Genomic DNA, 23,253 nt, shown 5'->3' with positions numbered 1-23,253 from the left:
GTACCATGTAATTCATGAATCTTGGGATATATTTAATATGAATATAATGAGTAACATATCTTAATAATACAAATATTCTATTGTTACAATCTTAAATAGGAGAATATATTAACACAAACAATTCTAACCTCTGGAGATGTGCTCTCTCTGGCTTCATAAGTCCAGCAAAGTTCTCCATCGATGAAAATGCCGATTCCACATGATAAAAGCATCATTTTATTGGCATGTATATTTGCTGTGATACTGAAAAAAGGAACCTTCTAGAAGTGCTTTTGGTACCAGCTGGGAGAATCTCACTGTCCCGTTGCCGAACAAACGAAAGAATAGGTGGTAATAATATGTAGTCTAACTTATCAATAGAAGAATAATCTTTTCACCTGCAAAAGAGATGAAAGATGGCATTTATATTTGGAAACAGATTCTGAATCTGCTCTCATTCTAAACTCATTGTGAGATCATGATGACACTGCAGGAGGTGTATCGTCTTACTTGTTCGAGAGTCAGAAACATGATCACATTCCACAACCCAAGCCGGCTGAAATTTGGTAGGAACCCCTTGTAGAAGGCAAATAATCCCTGCTAAGGAGAGTGCATTGCCATCGTTATAAAATGCAGTATAAAAGTTAAGTCACCCAAGTTTTTAATGTCTCTGGAGAAAATCAAAGATAACCAACCCTACCTCCGTTTTTAATGTTTTGAAGAAGCAATCGATAGTGCCTTTATAGACTGAATCTCCCATCATTCTAGATTTAACCTGAAATAGAAAAAACATAAAATTCTTATGGGAATTTATGCAATCCCTCTACTCATAGATAGTACTATTTGGATAAGAAATGTACAGCCGCAGTTTACCAAATGAAAACATAGCAAAAAATTGTTAATTTTTTATTACTTGAGCGAAATCTAACGTAGAACCTATAGGACCATCGACGGGCAGGTATGAGGTCATCTTGTTGTTATCATCCAATACCTAAAGCTGACTTCAGCAACAAAGAATCAAGAGAATTAAGACAGTGAACTTCTATGAACAGAAACCAACTTATGATTGGAAATGAAGGTGCTTATTGTGAATGCCACAATTAGGAAGATTTCAAGAAATAGATTCTTAATGCATTCGGAGAATCTTGACAACTAGTAGATCATAGCTGAATAGCAGTTTGAAGGAAAATTAAAAAAAATTTAAAAAAAAATTGAAACTAATAAAGTTGTTTTTTCCTTACAGTGGATTTAATTACAAGTTAGATCTGCATTGTACTTTAGTCAGTAACTCGCCAAGAAACATTTAATAATCTGAAGTGAAAAAAGTTACCACATCAATTGGGGAGCCAATACAGACAGCAAAGAATCCTGCACCTAAACCAGCTAAGATATGCGTTAGAACATTGTCTGTGAATCCTGGAATTTTCAAAATTGTCTGCATATGGGATAGAAAAAATTAGAGAAGTAGAACACGACATGTCTAGCATAGGATTCAAGAAAGCCATGGAAAACAAAAAGGGGGGAATCTCACCTCTTTGACTTGATCATAACTAGCCAATTCAGCAGCATTTACAACAGCATTTCTTGCAATGTTTGGCCCAAGCCCTGTCCACAAAGCTCCCACTCCTTCCTGTTAAACATCTGGCACTCAATGAGTGGGTAAGCATATTGAACTCACTAATTACTATAACAAAAATAACCTGCTTGACTATGGAATAATATGCCTGCAAAGCACCACTATAACGCCTCGCCACTCCAACCGGCAATTTACCCTCAGCTTGAAGCCGAACTTTGACGAGGTCAGTAGGATTTGCCACGATTATTGCTATGGCACCTTTTGTTTTGGACAGAATAGTTGTTATTACTGGTTCAGATTATTTACGCAGAATTAATGACATCAAAAGAATGATCGTTTATTCACCAGTAAGAAGAGCAGCTAATACTTTATAGAACAAGGGAATATCTGCTGAATTAGTTCCAGAAATGAATGCTTTCACCTGTGAGAAGGATCCCTTTATTAGATCCTAAAATTACACCCATAACTAGAGCATTAAGAATGACAAAAAGGCAGCATTAATTATTCATACAGGCTGATACAGTCCGACTCTTAAGCCTCCATAAAGGAATTGCCGGTGCAAACCAGGTACCACCCCATTCCAAAGTGCAAAGAACCCTTCTTCTTTTGCAATGGTAGTAAGTGTACCCAACAAGCCCTTGTATTTTGGTGCGGCTGTTGAGTCCCCTATAGGAACTCTCTTTTGGAGCTGAAGCCTTACTTTAGCAGTATCTAAAGGAATAGTACAAATCTGCACATGAACACAAGGTGAAGAGTCAATCCTAGCCCTTCAAAATTAAAGTTTAGACATCAGAGCTGAGAGTAAATGGGTAAAAACTTGTGAGAAAAGGAGCAGAAGGTAGAAGAGAACTTTTGTAGAATAACTTATTCTGTGCAAGATATATTGTTCAATTAATATCAATTATCGTCAACTAACCTAACACATTATCCTCACAATTATTAACCAGCCACTTGGCACCTCAGACACAGCTCAATATATAGCCAGTTAGTTTTAGATATTCAAACTACTAAATTAATCCCTTTCTGATTATAGGACACAAAATTCACAACTGTACGGATTAGCATTACCCTGTGGATTAAAGGTAGCTTATTTGAAAACTACAATGTATTTAGAATATCCTCTGGGAAGCAGCAAGTCACAAGAAGTCAGATTTTGATTTTTCAAAGAAAGTAGTTTTTGAAAAAAAAAATGTATTTTATCAAATACTATATGGTGCATGTTAAATTGAAGTAATACGAATCTGATCCACAAATTTTGTTTCTGACTCTTCCGTAACTAAACTACTCTTTACATTACATTACAATGTAAATTGCACAACTCCATCTTATCACTGATTACAGTTCATTGAATCGTATAGGAACCAGGCATACTATTACTGAGCATAATCACAAATTTGATCTCGGCATAAACTGAATTCAGAACTAAATTACAACTGCATCTCAACTTAAATGCCCTATTATCCTTACCTAGTTCAAAAACAGAAAAGTATCCAAACACTATGCACAGCATCAAACATCAATACAACTTCAGAAACCTAAAATCCAAATTATTTGTAATTCTCCAAGTGCACTAACTGAACTGCGATCAAATTAAAGAAAAAAATGCTCAGAAAACAGCATCAGCTGAAAACATGTATCGAGCTACAGACTGAGAAAATTAAATCTAGAAAAATTACAGCATCACACACTGTGATAAGAGGCTGCTAAACAACCAATGCAATCGCAAATGAGCAATACTGGAAGTGATAATAATTCTTCACCTAATTAACATTTGCAGTAAACACGGTAAAATTCAAATGAACGGAGAAAGACGATACCTCGGCGAAACAGGCGGCGAAAGCGCTGCAGGCGAATATTCCGGCGAAAGAGATCTGCAACGGATCCGCCATTTGAGATCAAAATAGTTCAGTAGCTGTTTGCCGTCTCAAAGATAAATACTGTTGAGTGTTGAGTGAGATACGAGAAATTATATTTTTGTCAATATAAAATATCGAGAAAATGATTAGCTCTTTTTCATTTATTTTGGATTTATTACAGTTAGGTCCTTTTACTTTCACTAATATAATTTCTGCCCTTTACGTTCAAAGACGATACTATGATTTATGAAAAATTCAATTTTAAAATAGTTTGTTAATATTATAAGGATCGTAACTGATAATTTGGACTGTAATTTTTAAATTCTTGTCTATTAATCTACCAAACCAAACCCCTCTAAAAGTATTTATAGGTTTATATATTATTCACATGAGTAAATAATGCAATATACTCATTAAAATAGTTTTCTTTTACTATTATTAATTTATATTTATGAGCTAACTTCTCACCTACTTTTCCACGTGTTACATTTTCTGAAATATACTCCCCACTAAAGGTCAACTATCACAACTAACAATTTTACTTTAAAACTGTATGACGAATATTATATCCTTTTTAAATGAACTTTCTAACTTACCAACAAAATAAATTGTATGCTTCACCTTTTTCTTTTACTTTAGCATAAAAGTGTTCGTGATTGGTAGTGGAGAGAGTAATCTAAAATTTATTCTTGTAATTTAACAAAATTGATCTAAGTTCGATGTAACGTGAAAATTAAATTGACATAACTAGAAGACAGATAACACCAAATTTTGGAACTGTGTGCGTGTCATGTCCCAATCAATTCGGAAATACTTATGATAATTACTTATTTATATATATATATATATATATATATATATATATATGGGTGCGTTAAAATGACAATATTTCTTAAAAAATTATTTAATCTGTGAACCTTGCATTTGAAGGCTACTTGATAATATAACGCTTATTTAGGCTAATGATATCAATACATTTAGACTGCAATCTATAGAAAAATTGCAGTCTAATGTATTGAATATTGCAGTCCGTGAAAATTTACCCTTGAGCAATTTTTATGATTGCCACATGGCAGCTTATTATTCGTCCACGTGTACAAATAATGACTAGGAATGGTGGTATGGTGTTACTTTAAGAGATGTTGTAATTTTAACACAATCCATAATATATATATATATATATATATTTCACAGTATGATGTTACGACGTACATTTACTGCACAGCATGAGTTTTATTTTATTATAGTCACTAAATTTTAAAAATAGTATAGTAAATAACGACTTAGCATTTGAAATAATGATATTAAAAAGTTGTTCGTTACAAAAACAAAAATTAAAAATTAAAAAATATCCAAAAGATATAAGTAATTCCAATTATAATTAAATAATGCTCATGGGTGTTAATCAGTTTCAAATGTTAATTTCGCATCATTATTATTTCCCTGAATTTTTATTTCTTATTTTTCCATTTTAATTTAACATTATTATGCAAATAAAAAACATAAGAGTTCTTTACTTAGCATAAAATAGTTGATACAAAATGGCAAACGAAAGAAGCATCATCAATGGACAGAACCAATGCGGTCGGATTCAGTAAGAAGGTGATTGCGAGAGTCGGAAGGCATAGGAGGTGAAGTAGCCGTCGCTGACAATTAATGGCGGACGAAAAAACGAAAGTAAACCCCAACCCCGAAAGATTTGGGTGCGGGTCAGTGGGCGGAGCTCTTAAAGCCGAATTTAATGGAGCTTTCGTCTGTGAGGTCAGCGATCCTCAACCCCACTTGGATCCGACATTGGTCATCAAGCCACCACAAAGGCACTAGAAGTACCCGTGAAATGCTTGATCGTTCCCAGCAGATTCTTCGAAGCACCAAAATGCCTAATTCTGTAGACACCTGCAGCAGCTGTTTGCGGCACAATCCACTGTATGGTTGCGTGGCTTTGAGCGCTGAGCTTCGAAGGCCTCGACCATATGAACCGGAGGCAGAGGTCGTCATCATCGTAGGCAGGCTCCCACGTATCCTTCCCCCTGAGGATCTCTACTAGCGCGAACGTCCCTTCGGTCAGGAGATCGTTCCTGGGGCACGCGGACCAGAAAGTGACCGTCACATTGTCGCCTCTCTTGAAGGCTGCGTTTTTGGGTACGTCCGCGCTCACGTCCCCGAACTGTTTGCCGATTGGAGTTGCATCCACCACAACTGGTGGGAGCAGGCTTATCTGCTTGTCGAGCAGATCCGGGGGCTGTGGGCCCGGCTCAACTGGCTTTCCAGTGACGAGGGACGTGGCGAGCTTCTGGAATACTTGGATGTAGGCGCTGAGGGTGTGAGGGCCGTACAACGTCGACGCACCCTGAATACCGGGAGGAGAGCCATATGTTAGAACATTGAGATATGCCTATGTTTTCAAATTCAGCATATACAAGATAGAGAAAGCATAGTAGTATTAAGTATTTCATGTGAATTTGCAATTCAAGTTATTACATATTAGTACTATATATCAATATCAGTGCAGAAATGTCTCTCTATATGAAGTATTTTTCAGAACCAGTTTCTCACCATTGCATTTAAGTTTACTAGCAGACTCAAGTCTAGATACAAAGTCTTGCTAATAAAATATTTTTGTGAAAAATGTGAAAAACATAACTTTTCAAAATTCATTAAAAATAAAAGCAATTCACCTCATATCTTTGCATCTGGTACTCCTCATATGTGGTGACGTATTGAGAATATGTATTTGTCAAGCCAGCTATAACTACGTGCACATTGCTGCCGAACTCTTTGCTACTTCCGCTCATGAGAACTTTTTTCACAGCATCTCGAAGGCGTCTTCCGGCCATTGTAGTGAACTCTGGTACACGAAAGCAAAAAAATCAACAATTTAAAACTATAGAGCAAGCAGACATTTTCTTTTCCTTCAGCATAGCAATAAAATTTAACTTCCATATAAAGGCAACGGTTCGCATCTCTCTTATCTTCCTAGTAGATATATTTCGAGCATTATAGCAATACACGAAACTTTTATAAATTCCAGAAGAATAAAGAACTAGAAATGTGAGACCCAATCATATTTACTAACAGTGTACGGAAAAGGTTAAGTCGAGCTCTTACCCCCGGGCACACTAAGAATGACCATCTGTCCGATCCTCAGAATCTGAACCGGAAGTATTGAAGGCTGCAGTCAAGATAAACTTATGGTCAATATGAGGCCACGAGTGAAAAGCAAGCGCAGCAAAAGAGTAGCTTTTAACTTAAAAATACCAAATTTGACACATTACTCAGAAAGTAAGGTTGCAAAGAGTCAAGGCCATTATCAGAAAGACCAAAAATAATTTATTGCAAGACTTTTACTGACCGCCCAGTCATAAGGTTGTTTCATTTCGCCAGTATCCAGTAAAATGGGCTTTGGCTGCTGACAATCCACTTGTTCCTTAGTAGGAGTTTTGAGCACGTTGCGGACAAGTTTCCAAAACGCATTACCCTGAGAGAGAGGGGGAAACAGATTAATAGGTGCCACATGAGAGCAGAAACTCATTTAGCAAAACCGACCGGTATACCTGGTTATCGCCTTGCTTAAAATCAAAAGCCCCTGGCCCATCAGTTGTACCAGCAGCAAATGCAAACCCCATAGCAGCAGGACATGTTTTGACAGTAGTGGTACCTCCACCTTCTTTTGGAATTGTGACTTCGAGATTAGAGAAATCAACATAAGTATGGATATAATCAATCTTCCCATTTAACTTTTCTGATGCTGCACTGAATAGCTCGACTGCTTTCTTGAATTGTCTTTGTCCAATAATTCGATTACTTTCAAATTCGTCTGGATACCTGACAAGCAAGAACACATCAGGATTTTAATTTATACTCCAACATAATTGTATAATATGTAAGTCGACATACCCAGGTCCTCGACCATAGCATAACTCATTCTTTCCACCACATGTACTAGAGTTGAAATCACAAGGTACCCCTGTGTCAATACAGAATGCACCGAGCACATTCGGACTAACATCTCCACAGTTGGTCTGACAAAATGCGGATACAAATTTAGGCCTATCAGCATGCCTCAGAACACTCCGCACGCGTCTTGCAAGGCTCAAAAACCTGGTGGTTGATTTGCCCGGCAAAGACTCAAAAGAAGCAGCAAGTTCTAGTAATTCATGATCTGCATTAATACAATCCACCAAAAAACTAAATCATCTACTCATATTGGTGATTCTTTCCTAGATATAAAATTAGGTAAAATAAACAATAACGTTCCTTTTTACCTAAAACCAAAGAAGGAAGGATTTTCAAAATGAACGATTGGGACCTCTATAAAACTTTTTCTACAAAAGATCACTTATAACTTACAAATGATTCTATATCAATGTAATGCTAATAACGGAACTCAAAAAATATTTGAATACTTACGATTGTCGTTAGCAATTCGAATAATGTTTGAGACTCTTCTGGGAATTCTGTTAGGCTCGGATACGTCAGATGATGTGCTTCCACCGTTGTTCTGATCAGACCAGTCTTCCATAAATCGTGCTGCAGCTCCTTTATTGTCCCCACTAATCAATGAATTTGTACGGCCCATTGAAGTTCCATGGGTTGCAAACCAGTTGAAGCTGCCAACTGGTCCCCATTCATTATCAACAAACTTCAAGAGGGTCATCTCTTTATCAACATCATACTTATATTTATTGCGTTCTGCAGCTGGATTATTAAGGTAAGCACTTGGACTTCTATTTATACCAGCATCTAAAAGTTCCCCTGTAATTGAGGATAAATTTGTGAGAATGATGTAGAGGTAGATAGCTGTCTACAATACAGAACAACCTGGTTAAGCATATCACAGCTCATGAGCAAAATTTCCAGAAGGAACATATGCAAACACAGAAAATTGACATTAAGCTCGGAGAAGAGGGCTATACACCACTCTTCTAGTGAGGAAAACAAGCAAAATGAAAGAAGATATAAACCATGCTTAATGAATTTGTCTTCTGCCCAACAAAAGAACCTAACAAAACAGAAGTAAAACTATAAATTTCAAGATCACTTCGATGCAGCAGATGGTGGACAAAATAACACACATTGGCATATAACTGAAGTCCTTTTACAGCTAATTAGATTCTTTTTTTCCCATTTTCAGGTGGAATGGAACTAAACATCTACGGTCAGACAGAAATTTTTTACCTTTATTCACATATACTGATCCAGGTCTAATATTATCATGAGCTTGTATGATGGTCTGTTCAATGCCATCAACAAGGGCATCAAATGACTGGCGCACAAAACCAAGAGATGTTACGATGTACACTATGTACTGGAGATAACCTCCTGGGCCAGAGTGGGTGTGAATGCCACTAATGGCAACATTCTTTTCTGTGTAAAGATCTCCATACCTGCAGTAGCATGAAAACGACCGCCTCTTATATAAAATCCAATCCAATCCTACACGCTATAACATCATGCAAAGATGCTGCTAACTACAAGTTTAAAATAAAATCAAGTAAACCAGATGGGTCTGAAAGCTTTCCAGAGTTATGATCAGAACATCACTTTCAATTGCATGATGAAGACTAAATATCTGCAAACCTAATAAGTTGCTCAATAACTACCTTGCTTTCAATCTCTCAAGAACTTTAATAGTCACCAGTTGTGAGGCCATACAAGCATCTAGATTCACAAACAGAACTCGTTTCCCCTGTGGCTCTGCAACAATGAAGGCCCGAGCTCGCAACCTGAAGTGGACACCCGATGTCACCTGATCCGTGTTCGCATACCCCATCATGTTGACATCAGCAGCCGGTCCAGTAATGTCATAGCTTCCGAGCCCCATTAGGTAGTCGGAAGCCATCCCACTCTCCAACAAGAGCAATAGCAATATCGGTAACCAAATCATCCTCACAGATCTCCCCATCTTTCCTCTACCCTGAGCCAGTTCTCTTCAACCACCTAATCACTTCTGCACATATTTCTTCAGCAAATGCGTGAATTTAGTAGTTCTAGCTATGAGCTGTTACATACACATATAATCATTGGCAAGTGACCAACATAACACAAGAGTTTAAGCAGCAAACATCCAAACGAAGCATCAAACTGCTAGAAGATCTTAAAAAGGGATAAAGACAAATTGATCCGCAACAGAAAATTGATTCAGCTGCACCGTAACGGCAACGCAATACTTAGAAAAAAAAATTATACTCCATCAAGTTAGCTAATAAAACCTAAATTGTGTTCACAAATTCAAATACAACGCCGAAATTAGCAGCCAGAAAATGACAACACAACAATTGCATAATGCGCCAAGTCATACGTCGAGCACGAGCCAAATTAGGACGAGATATGGATCGATCGAATGCTTACATGTGTAATCAGCAATCGCGACGAAGCTGCGAGGAGACTTGAATAATGCTGAAGTGGAAATTGAGTGAAAGCGACCGTAATGGGAAATGGAGAAGAAAAAAGGAAGGCTTGACTTGGAAGTGAAGAAGTTTATGAGTGTTCTCACATGCTTCAGTAGTGGAGGAGTGGCGGTGGCGCGTGGTGGTTGGAGGTTGCGAGGCGGCGGTTGTTATGTTTATTGATTTTCAAATAAAATATTAACAAAATTGTTTATTTTTTAGTAATGGAGCTGAATTTTATTAATACAACCAGTTCACGTGATCATTCCATGGATTGTATTATAATGTAGTGGCCATTTTTGCTAAGTTGAATTACAGCGCGGGGCTGATGATCGCATTTAATTACCCTCAAACATCCTTTTACTATGATTTTTTTTTTTAAATATGATTGATTTTCAAATAAAAAAATACTAATCGATTAGTGAATTATAAGTGCGCACTTTCTGTAGTTTAGAATAGTGATAAATGATGATCGCATTTAATATGCACTCCAACAACTTTTTATACTAGATTTTTAAAAATTAATTACTTAAAAAGTTTGAAGGCAAAACAACTTTTTATAGAGATTTAGTTTTATTTAGGAGTAACTATTAAGGCAAAAAAACATTCCGTTGCCGGGACTTGAACCCGGGTCTCTCGGGTGAGAGCCGAGTATCCTAACCAACTAGACTACAACGGATTTGTTATACAAGTGTTAAAATAATTTTTAAGACTATTTTGGTGGGCTTATAAATGTTAGGCAAAATGGTTAGGGAGGTTTTGCGAAGTTACTAAGTTTTGTAGCATGTATTCTATGATATGGTTGTGCTTGGAATGGAAGATAATAATGTAGCTCAAGGAAGAGGAAGAATGAAAATTAAGAAAGTAACATTATCGAGTTGAACTACTTAGTTGTGTGATTGGCATATTCATGGTCAAGTTCGTGAACTGAATTAACGGTTTGATGAAGTCAGCACATATTTATGTTTATATTTGACATGTTTCGATTTTAGAGATCTGGACTAGTTATTTTAATTGTGAGGTGTTATTCGTCTGAATTTTTTAAAATTATTTTGTATGAGTTGTGAAGTAACTTGATACCTTTATTTTCGATGTGGACATAGATATAAAGATTTTACGAGTATTAGAAATTAGATGGTTTGCTTATAATATGTTTTCTATAAGTTTAGAAAAGACGTGTTTGTAAGCTATTTTGACTCTAATTTAAAACGGATCCGGATCCCCTGTCGTGCTAAAAGTCACAGCAAGGGATGTTGTGTTTTAATACACACATATTTTATTCATAAAAAAATGTTAAAATATTAAGCTTATTCATAAAATAATACTCCCTCCGTCCCGCTTTAGGAGTCGCGGTTAATCAATTTTGGGTGTCCCGCTTTAGGAGTCTCGGTTGAGATATATTAATAAAAAATACCTACAAAGTGTTAAAACTGGGTCTCAATATCCACTACAACTAATAAAAAAGTGTTAAAAGTGGGTCCTAACATCCACCACAACATTTATTTATCGAACACTCAATTAAAATGGGTCTCAACATCCACCACAACATTTATTTATCGAACACTCAATTAAATTGGGTCCCAACATCCACTACAATATTTATTTATTACACACTCAAACACTTTTTTCTTAAAACATGTGTCCGACTCAATCGGGACTTCTAAAACGGGACGAAGGGAGTAGCTTTTCTATAACAGCACCCCCTGCCATGGCTTTGAGTACAGCAGGGGATCCAAACCCAAATTAAAATTCTACTCAGACAACACTCCCTTTGGTCATTAAACTGAAATAATTGATATAGTACGATTTTTGGTGGATGTCCTTAAATGCATACATTTTCTACTTGTGTTGTGTGAACATTCACTGCACACATTGCAATTGCATGGACATTGGAAATTTTCCTTTCAACTTTCCTTTCTTTCTTTACCACAATTTCTCACCGAACTTTATCAATTATTGGTACCATTCTATACGTGTCTACCTACAATTACATTTTTTATTTTAACTCGATATTTAAAGTGAAGGTCTCGATGGGAAAAAAATAAAGATTTTGGTTTTATTGTCATAACCTTTTTAATTCAGAAGCTTGATAGTTGCCTTCGAATTTTCTAAACTAAGTTGAGCACGTACTGGCGTGCTCTATTGTTATAGGACATTGTTGCAGTGGTTGAATACAGGGACGGATCCACCTTAACATAAGGTGGGGCAAATGCCCCTCCTCAAATATTTTTAACATATGCTATTTTTTCAATATTGCATTTCTTTTTTTTGAAATTTCTTTATATTTGCCCGTTCTCAAATTCTTAAATTTCCCTTGCATATAATTTTACCCCGTCCATTTATAATCTTGGATCCGTCCCTGGTTGAATATGTTGTGATTTCACGTTGCAGCGTGTAAGACCATGCATGTAACATTCCTTAGTCAAGTACCGAAGAATTGAATAAATAATACTCCCTCTGTCCATGAAATGTTATCTAAGTTTAACTTGGCATGGGTTTTAAGAAATGTGAAGAAAATTGAGTTGAAAAAGTTAGTGGAATGAGGATCTCAATTTTATATAGTATTAGTTTTATAATAAAATGGGAGTATAAAGAGTTAGTGGAACGTGAAGTCCATTTACCAAAAATAGAAAGAAAAAAAAATAGCAAAGTGTACATCTTTTCACGGACAGACCGAAATGACAAAAATGGACAACATTTTACGGACGGAGTGAATATCATTTTGGAATATGCTGTTTGCATGTAACCTACTATGGTAGTACAACATTTTACAAAAGTAAGTGCTAAACATACATCAAATTGACATTGTTTACTTTTTAATTTGATAAACGAGTAAGGAGTATTACAGACTAGGCTAGACCACTTAATTGTCCGATTAAAGTTTGTCATGGGATATTTATTTTAATTTTTTAGTGCTTGGTGTTTAAGTGTTATGAATGCGCTCAAAATCAAGTGAATGGTAGTGTAAGTGTTCCATAAATCGTTGTATTGAGGAGTTTTTCATACTAAGCCTTTGGTTATATTTTCACTTATAATTCTTAATTGATTTAAAAATATGGATATCGCTATGCTTATAATAATGATGCGAGGCCCAGTCTGCGGATTATATTTAATACGATCAAAAATATTAATAATATTTATAAATGGGGGTGTAAATAAGCATATGCATTATTTTCTAATACTAGTATAATTAACTTTTAGAAAGGGGAGATAAATATTACTCCATACAAACAAGTCATAACCTTCCATAAATTAAAACGTAGAATAAGACTAACAAGACACGCCACTAGATTCTTAAGTGAATTATAGGCTGGATGATGGTATCATAGTAAAGGATGTGACAGGCCACGTATTTTTCTGATAAATACTATACCTACAATATATAGTAAGTATGCATTAAATTTCAATTCTAATTTCTGATACATACATTTAATTGTTTATGAATGTTTTAGGTAAATGTGATTTTTTAAGTATTGATCAAATTGGGAGTCATAAGAAATTAATATCCATGTGCAAAAGGTCAGAATAGATAAGATTGTCTATTTATTTTCCTAATATACCATTATTCTTGACTCATTCATGAGAAAAGTCTACGTTTTATCATCCTTTATTTATTTTGAGCTTTTACACTAGTTTCATTAGTCACTTATTATTCTTAATTTCAAATTAATCATATCATTTCCAACTAACTAAAGTACTTTAGCTCTACATTGACAAACAAACTAATTATTATGCCATATGTAAACATGCTAATTTTGTGAAAAGAAGAAAATAAATGATACTACTACTACTACTGATTTACATCTTTATTTAATAATACTATTAATTTAATAGAGATATTATAAGATCTCAAATGTACTGATAAATTTTCCAAATCCCAGCTCCCCAGGATCCCAACACTTATAAATAAATGGGATAATAATTGTGCGCGCGAATTGATATTTTTTTCTTATACTAAGATTCTAAAGTGTCCCGATGCAATCCAAAACAGTCTTCGTGGGAGTGGTTTGCTGCGCCTGGAAGCAACATTCGGTTCGAAAATAAGACGAAGATCTTTCACATCAACGTTATAAAGCTCTAAAAGTTCAAATCAAAATAATGTTCAATTCAGAAACAAGGTGAAAACCATATGTATCAATAATATACAACCCACGGTTAGATATATTTAGGCTTTAGCAGTTACTCTTAAAATGCGATAATTAAATTAAAAAAGCGTAGAAAATAACAATACAAAAACGATATTTATTGTTTCAAAAATCCTAAGATAATTGTTATACTGGTAATTAAAGTTGGAGGGAAAAACAAGTAAATAGAAAATGACTTTGGGTAAAAAAGAAGTAGTCATGGCTTATTGGGCACGTCACCACTGCCGCAAGATTTCATGGAAAAAGACAGGAAACAATATATATGCTTCCTCTACTTTTCATAGCTTTATTAATATTTTAGCTAATAAAGCTATAAAAGTTTGAAATTGGATTGATTTAGGAAAGTAGATGTGTTTATGGGAATTACATTTTCCTACAATTGGTAAAAAAGAAAGAATCACTACATTTAACTTTAATCTTTGAATCAGTATTTTGTTTAACTTTTTTTACATCAAGATAATTGAAATAATGGAAATTTCTCTCCATCAATGTTAATGATAAAATGCTACACAATTATTAAAAAGGTTGTTCTCTAACTAATACTAGGTCGGTTACTATCCTACAAACAATCTAAATATCAAAATAAATTTGCATACAAATTTTATTTTCTCAATAATAAAACGCAACCCACCTTTAAAAGTTTAAGTCTCCTCGAATGCATGTTAAAAGCAATCCAGATATCACAATAAAATTGCATACAAATTTTTTGTCCAATACAATGGGCAAAGCCTTATGGAATAACTAGCTAAATAAAATGTACTACTTCAGCTTATAAAAGTGTCTAAATTTCCCATTTTCGAATGCATTCTACTTTATGCTTTCAATTTATTTAGCATAAAAAAACAAATATCGTCGCACGATAACAAATGTGACCATTTCTCAGTTGTTGAAGTTTAATAATAGCATTATTTTCCTGATTTTCAATATACTTTTTTACCACGATTGATTGTAACAATTTTCGGCTGCTAAAAAATCTTGATTCGGAACTAGACCGGTAGAACTAATATCCAATTTCAGTCCATCCCAAAAGAATAACTTATAATTTGAAACCGAAACATGCAATCCAATTCCGATCAGAACCGGCGATTCTCATTTAACAATGCATCCGCACATTGTAGTACACAAAATTTAATTCCAAACAAAAAGGAATGCATCGTATATTATTATATACAATCCGACTCCAAACAAAAGGGACGATTCAGATTTAACCATACATCTACATATTACTTCTTCCGTCGGTGAATAGAAGTCTTGTTTTTTCATTTTAGTCCGCCAGCAAATAGAAATCCCGATTCACTTTTACAATAAATAATACTCCCTTCGTTTTCAAAGAATATGCACTTTGTGTCGACACGGACTTTAATGCAAAATCGGAAAAGTAAGAGTGGTAGAGAGAAAAATAATTAAAGTATTATTAGTGGAGAATGAGTCACACCTTAATAGAAAAAAAAGAGTTCCTAGAATTGGAAAGTGCATATTCTTGTTGGACGGACTAAAAATAAAAGAGTGCATATTCTTGTGGAACGGAGAGAGTAATAAGGTCTCACATTCCACTAACTTATTCCACTCGCATTTTATTTAAAACTAATACTAGTATATAAAATTGAGACTCATATTTCAATGACTTTTTTCTTATATTTCTTAATATTTTTAAAAATTTGTAACCCTAAAAAATAAGACTCCAAATATAGAACGGTGGGAGTATACACTACTTCCAATCCCCTTTGGACAACAAAGACAAAATGATCTGAAGAATACGCAATTGCAAACAAGCTCTAATATTCATGGGAAATTGTAAAAAGAAAAGCCAAAAAAGGCAAAATCAGAAGAAAAAGTAGCTTAAGCTTAGAGTAGAAAACTTGACACCAGCATCATCTTATTAAACATCTCTCTGAGCTCCTCACACATGGCTGCAGCAGTTGCTACACTTACACCACCCTAAAACCCTAACCAAAAATGGGAAACACTCTGCAAAAGCTCCCCCAATCCTCGCAGCAGCAGGAATTACAGCTCCACAATCAAAATGCTCATGCAAAGCCGCCTCAATTGGAATCGGAGGAAGGCGAATTCACCTGCGAAATCTGCATCGAGCCGGCGTCGGAGAGGCTCCGCAACGCCGGGAGGTGCTCGCACCCCTTCTGCACCGACTGCGCGGCCAGGTACGTCCGCGCGAAGCTCGACGACGGCGGCGCGGTGGGGGAGATCGCCTGCCCCGCGATCGGCTGCGGCGAGGCGCTGGAGCCGGCGGCGTGGGTGGGGAAGGAGCTGTTCGTGCGGTGGTGCGACGCGCTGTGCGAGGCGGCGATTATGGGGGAGGAGAGGTGCTACTGCCCGTACCGGAGCTGCAACGTGCTGATCGTGAACGAGTGCGGCGGAATTGTGCGGAAATCGCGGTGCCCTAACTGCAGGAGGACCTTCTGCTTCGAGTGCAAGCGAGTTTGGCACGCAGGGTTTGGGTGCGAGGAGAGCGCCGAGGCTAGGGATCGGAATGATTTGGCGTTTGGGAGGCTGGTGGAGCAGAACAAGTGGAGGAGGTGCCCTCGCTGTAGGCATTTCGTCGAATTGGCGGAAGGTTGCAGGATCGTCAAATGCAGGTACTCTGTTTTTTTTTTTCTTCTTTTTTTTTTTTTTTACTATATTTTTTTGGGGGGGAAATGATCTTGTGAAGAATTCGATTTACATTTTTGTTTGATCACGTTGATTCTAGTTTCGATTTTTGAGGTATGCGTAGAGTGATTGCGATTGATCAAATGAAGCGTAGTTTTGGATTTTGATCGAATTTGAGTGAATTTGTTTCCAAATTTGTTGTTTGTTGAGGAGTTGTGCACGCAATGATTTTGAGATGAACTCTTTAAAGATAGTTAATCTTTTTTGGAATTTGGAGACTTGTGCTTCCATCAACTGCATTTTCCTCGTATCAAATTCAAAACTGAGTCGAAAATTGATGTTTTTTCAAGAAAACTTAGGTAAATTGTGGGATTGTAAACGAGATGGAGAAGTGATTATTGTTTGTGATGCTTCAGTTATTCCTTGGGCTCGAGTTCTTGCCTAGTTTTCAAAAATTAGTCGAAAATTGATGTTTTTTCAAGAAAACGTAGGTAGATTGCGGGCTTGTAAACAAGATGGAGAAGCGATCATTGTTTGTGATGCTTCAATCATTCCTAGGGCTCGAGTTCTTGCCTAATTTTCAAAAACTAGTCGAAAATTGATGTTTTTTCAAGAAAACGTAGGTAGACTGTGGGATTGTAAACGAGATGGAGAAGCAATCATTGTTTGTGATGCTTCAATCATTCCTAGGGCTCGAGTTCTTGCCTAATTTTCAAAAACTAGTCGAAAATTGATGTTTTTTCAAGAAAAACGTAGGAAGATTGTGGGCTTGTAAACAAAATACCGTTGTTTGTGATCCTTCAATCATCCCCTGAGCTCGAATTCTCGTCTCGAATTGATGATTGCCAAGTAAATGTAGAGGTATATTGTAAGGTTTGCAAACAAGATGGAGAGGTGACGATTTTATTGTGGTGCAGATGTGGGATTAGCTTCTGCTACAAGTGTGGGAAGCAGGTTCACCAGCACTGGTGTCACTGCGACCGGACCTCGCTGTGCTGCGAATGGTGCTTCAGAGTTTCCATACTCGTCATTTTCATCATCTTCGCCTTCTTCCTCTTGTCGTGGGAGACCCGAACCCGCAAGTTAACTCCTACCACATGATATACTTCCTACCAAGGTGATATTTTGTACAGGTTTATTCCATGAATGTGGATATAATATGGTGAAATTAACCAAAACCCATGAGAGTTACATTGGATGTTATCAGTTTTATCACTATATAAACATGAATATATATATTTCTTGACTCGAATGTCCTGTTCCATTGACTTTATGAGAGTGATTAGCATTTACTATAGCAATGAATTTTCCAACTTGCATTTAAATTAATGTCATCGATGCTTATTTAGAATTAGGTAATTGTTGGGGAGTACTACATAATTTAAAAACTGAGTAAATGAACTTTAAATAAAGAAGACTTCACTATGGTGGCCCAATGATGCAGATAATACACATGTAAACAAAAAAAAATTAAAATTAATATCAGTAATGAGCAAAAAATTGTGTAAAATCAATGAAGAGCTTGGGCAAAACTTAGGAGAATTATTCTTGATTCGAATAAATTGTGATTTTTCACCTTAAAATGAAGTGGGTGGACTTGCAATCTTATGTTGACTTGAGGATTAGAATAAAGAGCCAAATATTATTTCTCTCCCTTCTCTCTCTCACACACACACACCAGCATAATACGAGGATACAATACGAGGTTAAATGGGAAATCAATCAATCATATTCTAACTCGGTACTCTAAGCAATCATTATTCTATACAAAAACAATTTAGGCCCCAATTAAATATTTTTACAACTACAATATAATAGATTACTTTATCCGCTTAAAACACCATCTTCCAAACAATATTTTCCAAATATTCATTAAAATTCATGTCGAACCGAAAATATTCACTCATCAAATATAAAGAGATTAATTTTGGTGGTCTCTTCCTTGGGGTTTTTTTGTAACTAAAACATCACTGAATAGTGATAACTGACCACATTGTCTCTCAGTTAGGAACTCATTTTTAAAAAGAAAGCTAACAATCTGCAAAAAACTTAAATAGGAGTAGAATTTACATAAGAATAAGAGCAGTGAACTGACTTTCTAAATTCTCTTAACAGAATCACCGTGAACAGCAAGGAAGCCTTCAGCTGAAAGAGTCGACAAAGCAGTTCGAAGCTGCCAAAAAAAACACGCAAAATGTTCATTGCTTCCCTTTCACATAAGCCATGAATGAATTTACTCCCTCCATTCCATAAAAAAGCTAACTTGAAACGGAACGGGTTTTAATACGGAAATGATAATAGTAAGAGAGAGAAAGGGAAAATATCGTAGAAGTAGTGTTAGTGATTGTGATGTGTCCACGTTATTAGTTGTGTTTAGTTGTTCAAAACTTTTCTTATTCAGAACCGTTTAATTTTAAGGGATAGACCAAAATGGCAAAACTAGTCCATTTTATGGGACGAAAGGAGTAATATAGATGAAAGAGAAAGAGAGAGAGACTCACATCACTAAGATGCACCTCAGCACCACCACCAAGATTCTGCTTCTTCAACTCTTCAAGTAACTGCGCATTACAATTCTCACAAAAATCAGCCAACGCCAGCTAATGATCTCATCTGTAACTTGAAGAAGTATTTGATTTAACTGTGAAATGTTACAAACCTCCATCATGCGAGCTGATGACCCTCCGATTGTCAACTTGTCCATGATGAGGCTGCGAGTGGCCGAAACCAGATTCTCCCGCCTCATTCTTTCACTTGCGGATACCCCCGTCGTGATCAGGTCCATATCGATGGTTCCTGTTCACATATACAACTAATGCCTCAATACTAGTGTAAATAACTACATGTAATGAATCTGAATCTGAATCTGAATCTGAATCTGAATCTGAATCTGAATCTGAATCTGAATCTGAATCGAATCCAACTACATTGGTGTTTATTTCTTCATTTAAAACAAGTCAGCCTTTGATCGAATAGCCTTGTGAGATGGGGGGAGAGGGAAAGAAATACTATGAAGAATCAAAATTGGGACTACAAGTATTACCTGTTGAATGGTCTGTTGCAGATTGCTGCATTGCCACCTCGAGAAGCCTAAACGCCTCGATTACATCTGACTTATTGACCTGCAAGTTCAAGTGCATAATCTTGGTAAATAATCAAGCACTTGAAGTTCTAATTACTGAAGAGAGCTTGACCAACCACTTCTGAGAAACGAATCCGGGCCAAGCCCTCACTAAGGCGTATCAAACTTTCAATTTGCCTTGGAGTTGCAGTTATGACCTGTAGTCATAAAATTTAAAACATTGAATCCTCGAGCTAGCTCAATATCCCTTAACATCAGGAAGCAAATAAACGTCCTAATTAGCTATATATCTTGAAAAAGTGAATGCAGTATATGACCTTTTTGCTGCTTCCTGGGAAATTTCCTCGTTTTCTCATCTCCACATACCCCCTTGTCAACTCCTCTGTAGCTTCATCTGATAATTGTGGGTGTATATGTTTTCGTGCATAGTTTATGTAAGCAGTCAAAGTTGGCAAGTCAATGACATCAAGCTGAGAGCTCTGAGAATGAAATGCAAAACCAAGTCGGATAAATGAGTCTCCAGAAAGATATACAGTAAAATGAGAGTGAGAGAAGGTACAAACATTAGGATTTTCAAAGTGTAATGCCACAATGTGCTTCGCCAGGCGTCTATCTGTCTCCTCATCAGCTTTGTCAAGAATTAAATAGATCAAATCAAACCTGGAAAACGAATCCAAGTGCGGCGTAGATAGTTTTAGTATCAATATTAAGCTATCATCCAAAATCTACGGATATAACACCAAAACTAATATCATTCCACATATCCCCATATATCTCATGAATTCTGAAAATGAAAGTAATTACTAGATTATCGAGTCTTGTGCTACTGAAATAGTTGGAATTTGTTTCCAGGACTTCATAAATAGTAACCTTGAAATACAACTGTACATCACATGTACTAAACCCTTACCTGGACATTAAAGTTGGAGGGAGGTGAATATTTTCAATCACTGACAAGCGAGGGTTATACCGCGAACCAATTGGGTTGGCGCAAGCCATATAATATTAACCTCAAGAGAAGGAAAATATTAAATCTTTATTGTAAGTAAGGCGTTATTTAAAGTACACTAATTTCAGCTTTCTGAGTTGAATCATCGTCCCCTGTGCTTGCTTCGTTTTCAGTTTCCATTGGATCTTGTACATCCATTCTTGACTTATCCGTCGTCTTTAGATGAAGACAATCAATGTAAGTCTGAAACAAAAGAACTCGTTATTAACATGAAACATTGTATACACAAAAGTGGCAATATTCCAAATTATAGCATACACGAGATACAAAAGTGCATACCTTGAAGATTGACTTCACAGTCCTCTGTGCCTGACCAACTCTGACACTCATAGCCCTATATATTCCCGTAACCTAAAAGCAAAATAGCACCTCATGTCAGATTATATGATGAGATAATATAATATCAACATTGAGAACATAATTACATGCGACCTCACCTCTACTCTGTCGCCGGGCTTGCCAGCATCAACCAACTTGTCATGCATTAACAATGTCACAGTGTGTGGCGTTCCTCCATCCGGGATGTCATCTGGCGTCTCTTGGACTCTCACTACTTGCTTATCAGCAAATCTTTGTTTGATACATGAAAGCAAAAAAAGAGGTCAGCAAGGAAGAAGAGTAGATTACAAACATCCAAGTAAGATAATGTTGAGCTTCAACCATTTTAACCTGCTGGTGATTTCAATAATATTTTGTCATGAAAAAATCAACCAATCAGTAGTAGCAAATAAATTTGAGACACACCTGCACCTATTGTGAACAAGTGTCATGGAGTTCCTAGAGAGACATTCTTGCTTCGCACAAACTGTTGGCTCATTGATTCTTCCTGATAGATTCAAAATGTTAGAAAGTGAAAATCCAATAAGTCTACATGAATCGAAATCACACATGTCGTATGAAAAGTGAAAGGCCTAATCAAGCAATTACCTCTTTCAACAACAACTGGGTCAGAGTAATACCCACAGACCAAGCATCTAAAAACGGCTTCTCTGATTTCCGGTATAACGGAGCTACAACGAATAATCATCCCTTTCAAGGAAATCATCTTTTCAACATCTGACAAGAAGACCAAATAAATAAACTCAATGTTAATTGATCACCGGTAATGAATGGAAAAAAACATTAAAAGAAGATACAGATGCAAAAACTGACCAGAGGGGTTAAGATTTCTCATTGAAATTGAACTCTTAAGATTAAATATCCTGGCTTGTATGTGCTTCTCAAATAAAGGATTGATTCTCCCGACCATATCCATCAACACCATATCAAATATAGCCAACACCTCAAGAGGATACCTAACCATTTTAGTATACAGGTCGCTATCGTAATCATACACATCGTGTGCATCAACATCGATCGAATCACCTTCCATTTCAATTACATGATTAATCATTCTCATGTATTTCCCCTCAATTTGCTGAGGATCTTCCCTGAAATGCCTCAAGAACCTCAAAATCGCCGCATTAACATCTTGCACACTGATATTCGTACCCCAAACGTACACTGCCGGAGCATCATCCTCATTCCCTTCGCCAACATCGGAAGAAGGCGGCACGTCATCCGTCGAGGTCGGGGTGGCCGAGGACCTCCTAGCTCGGGCACGGCGTCTAGCGTTGCTAGAGGGCGTTGGAGTTGCCTGGGGTGTTCTGGCGCGTGAATCTGTCGGCATCGGCGACGGCGTGGCGTAGCTGGACTGACGGCCGCGTTTCCGGCGCGGGCGGTCTCCGGGAGACGACGCTGTGTTGCTGACTGGGCTCGTCGGCCAACCATCCGGAGACGACTGACCTGTACTTAGGCCAATTATCGCCCAATTTTAGGAAAAATCGTATTCCACGGATTAACAGTGGCGAAACCCTAACTCCGCCATTAGTAAAACTGAGCTTAACAGGCCGTGAATAAAAGTATATAGACATCTAAACAGATTTACCTCTACAGATCTCAAATTTCAACAGATTTACCACTACAGATTTAAACAAAATTGCAGCTAGAATACGGGGGGTTAAACATTAACGATTGAAAACATACCGTCGCGCGTGTTGACAGGAGAAGAATCGGAAGCCATGGCCTTCAGCTTGGCAACGAGGGCCGACTATGGTGATACAGATACTGAGAGCGAGAGAGAGAGAGAGAGAGAGTGAGTGAAGGGAGAGAGGGAAAGTGCCTAGTTGTTTGCAGCAAAATTGGCGGGAAATGGTAGATGGTAACTGTTCATTTGGCGCCAAGTGAGAAGGGGCGTAGTGTTTTGGGCTCTTTGTAGGGCTTCATCTTTATGAAATGGGTAATTCCATACACTAGCCCAGCCCATTAGTATTTAACCAGAAATTAAATACTCCACGAACGGGGTGTTCGGTTTGCAGATTGTATCGGGATTAAATTTGTAGTGTGTTTGGTTTATGAAATTCAACCCCACAACTCAATCCTAGATAGATAATCATGAGATAATTAGTCATAACTAACCTCTTATCACTAAAATAATTTCACAACTCAATCCTACATTATATCTTGTATTATTTTATCTTGAAAACGGAACACCACCAAAGTATAAATAATTCCTTAAACGATAAAGCTCCTTCCGCGGGTTGCCCATTGATGCTGCAGGCACCTTCCCCG

The 23,253-nt window shown here is 36.8% G+C and overlaps 4 protein-coding genes and 1 non-coding gene across 9 annotated transcripts; 1 reads left to right on the top strand and 4 right to left on the bottom strand.

The window, feature by feature from the left end:
- Position 1: 1 nt before the first annotated feature.
- LOC125214945 (mitochondrial uncoupling protein 2-like) lies at positions 2-3,513 on the bottom strand. Of its 2 annotated transcripts, XM_048116182.1 has the most exons (9): positions 3,373-3,513; positions 2,067-2,285; positions 1,901-1,976; positions 1,680-1,813; positions 1,511-1,609; positions 1,310-1,414; positions 680-754; positions 490-576; positions 2-377 (listed from the first exon to the last, which is right to left on the bottom strand). In XM_048116182.1, the coding sequence occupies exons 1-9, from the start codon at positions 3,442-3,444 to the stop codon at positions 354-356; spliced, it is 891 nt and encodes a 296-aa protein (XP_047972139.1). In that variant the 5' UTR covers positions 3,445-3,513; the 3' UTR covers positions 2-353. The 2 variants fall into 2 exon arrangements, with proteins under 2 accessions (XP_047972139.1, XP_047972140.1); XM_048116183.1 differs by lacking the exons at positions 2-377; positions 490-576; positions 680-754 and adding an exon at positions 777-980.
- A 1,386-nt stretch (positions 3,514-4,899) lies between these two features.
- On the bottom strand, positions 4,900-9,970 carry LOC125215713 (neutral ceramidase 2-like). 4 transcript variants are annotated; one of them, XM_048117232.1, is made up of 10 exons: positions 9,763-9,970; positions 9,015-9,412; positions 8,590-8,798; positions 7,822-8,166; positions 7,309-7,573; positions 6,966-7,236; positions 6,764-6,889; positions 6,520-6,583; positions 6,090-6,259; positions 4,900-5,761 (listed from the first exon to the last, which is right to left on the bottom strand). In XM_048117232.1, the coding sequence occupies exons 2-10, from the start codon at positions 9,314-9,316 to the stop codon at positions 5,213-5,215; spliced, it is 2,301 nt and encodes a 766-aa protein (XP_047973189.1). In that variant the 5' UTR covers positions 9,317-9,412; positions 9,763-9,970; the 3' UTR covers positions 4,900-5,212. The 4 variants fall into 4 exon arrangements, with proteins under 4 accessions (XP_047973189.1, XP_047973186.1, XP_047973188.1 ...); XM_048117229.1 differs by having other exon boundaries at positions 9,015-9,373; XM_048117231.1 differs by having other exon boundaries at positions 9,015-9,361.
- A 436-nt stretch (positions 9,971-10,406) lies between these two features.
- On the bottom strand, positions 10,407-10,479 carry TRNAE-CUC. Its single transcript has one exon. It is a non-coding gene; the product is annotated as a tRNA-Glu (tRNA).
- A 5,262-nt stretch (positions 10,480-15,741) lies between these two features.
- On the top strand, positions 15,742-17,804 carry LOC125214555 (E3 ubiquitin-protein ligase RSL1-like). The gene is made up of 2 exons (XM_048115629.1): positions 15,742-16,539; positions 17,470-17,804. Exons 1-2 carry the CDS (start codon positions 15,902-15,904, stop codon positions 17,651-17,653), a joined length of 822 nt encoding a protein of 273 aa, XP_047971586.1. The 5' UTR covers positions 15,742-15,901; the 3' UTR covers positions 17,654-17,804.
- A 593-nt stretch (positions 17,805-18,397) lies between these two features.
- LOC125209783 (DNA replication licensing factor MCM4-like) lies at positions 18,398-22,811 on the bottom strand. Its single transcript, XM_048109365.1, has 15 exons — positions 22,669-22,811; positions 21,796-22,428; positions 21,571-21,699; positions 21,388-21,469; positions 21,081-21,213; positions 20,923-20,994; positions 20,701-20,826; positions 20,545-20,636; positions 20,198-20,294; positions 19,952-20,113; positions 19,751-19,831; positions 19,596-19,674; positions 19,212-19,348; positions 19,054-19,113; positions 18,398-18,725 (listed from the first exon to the last, which is right to left on the bottom strand). The coding sequence occupies exons 1-15, from the start codon at positions 22,703-22,705 to the stop codon at positions 18,651-18,653; spliced, it is 1,995 nt and encodes a 664-aa protein (XP_047965322.1). The 5' UTR covers positions 22,706-22,811; the 3' UTR covers positions 18,398-18,650.
- Positions 22,812-23,253: the final 442 nt, after the last annotated feature.

The sequence above is a fragment of the Salvia hispanica genome, chromosome 3, assembly GCF_023119035.1.
Source record: "Salvia hispanica cultivar TCC Black 2014 chromosome 3, UniMelb_Shisp_WGS_1.0, whole genome shotgun sequence".
Classification (NCBI taxonomy): Eukaryota; Viridiplantae; Streptophyta; class Magnoliopsida; order Lamiales; family Lamiaceae; genus Salvia; species Salvia hispanica.
Note: the sequence above shows the minus strand (reverse complement) of the source record. Positions and strands in the feature narration are given on the sequence as shown.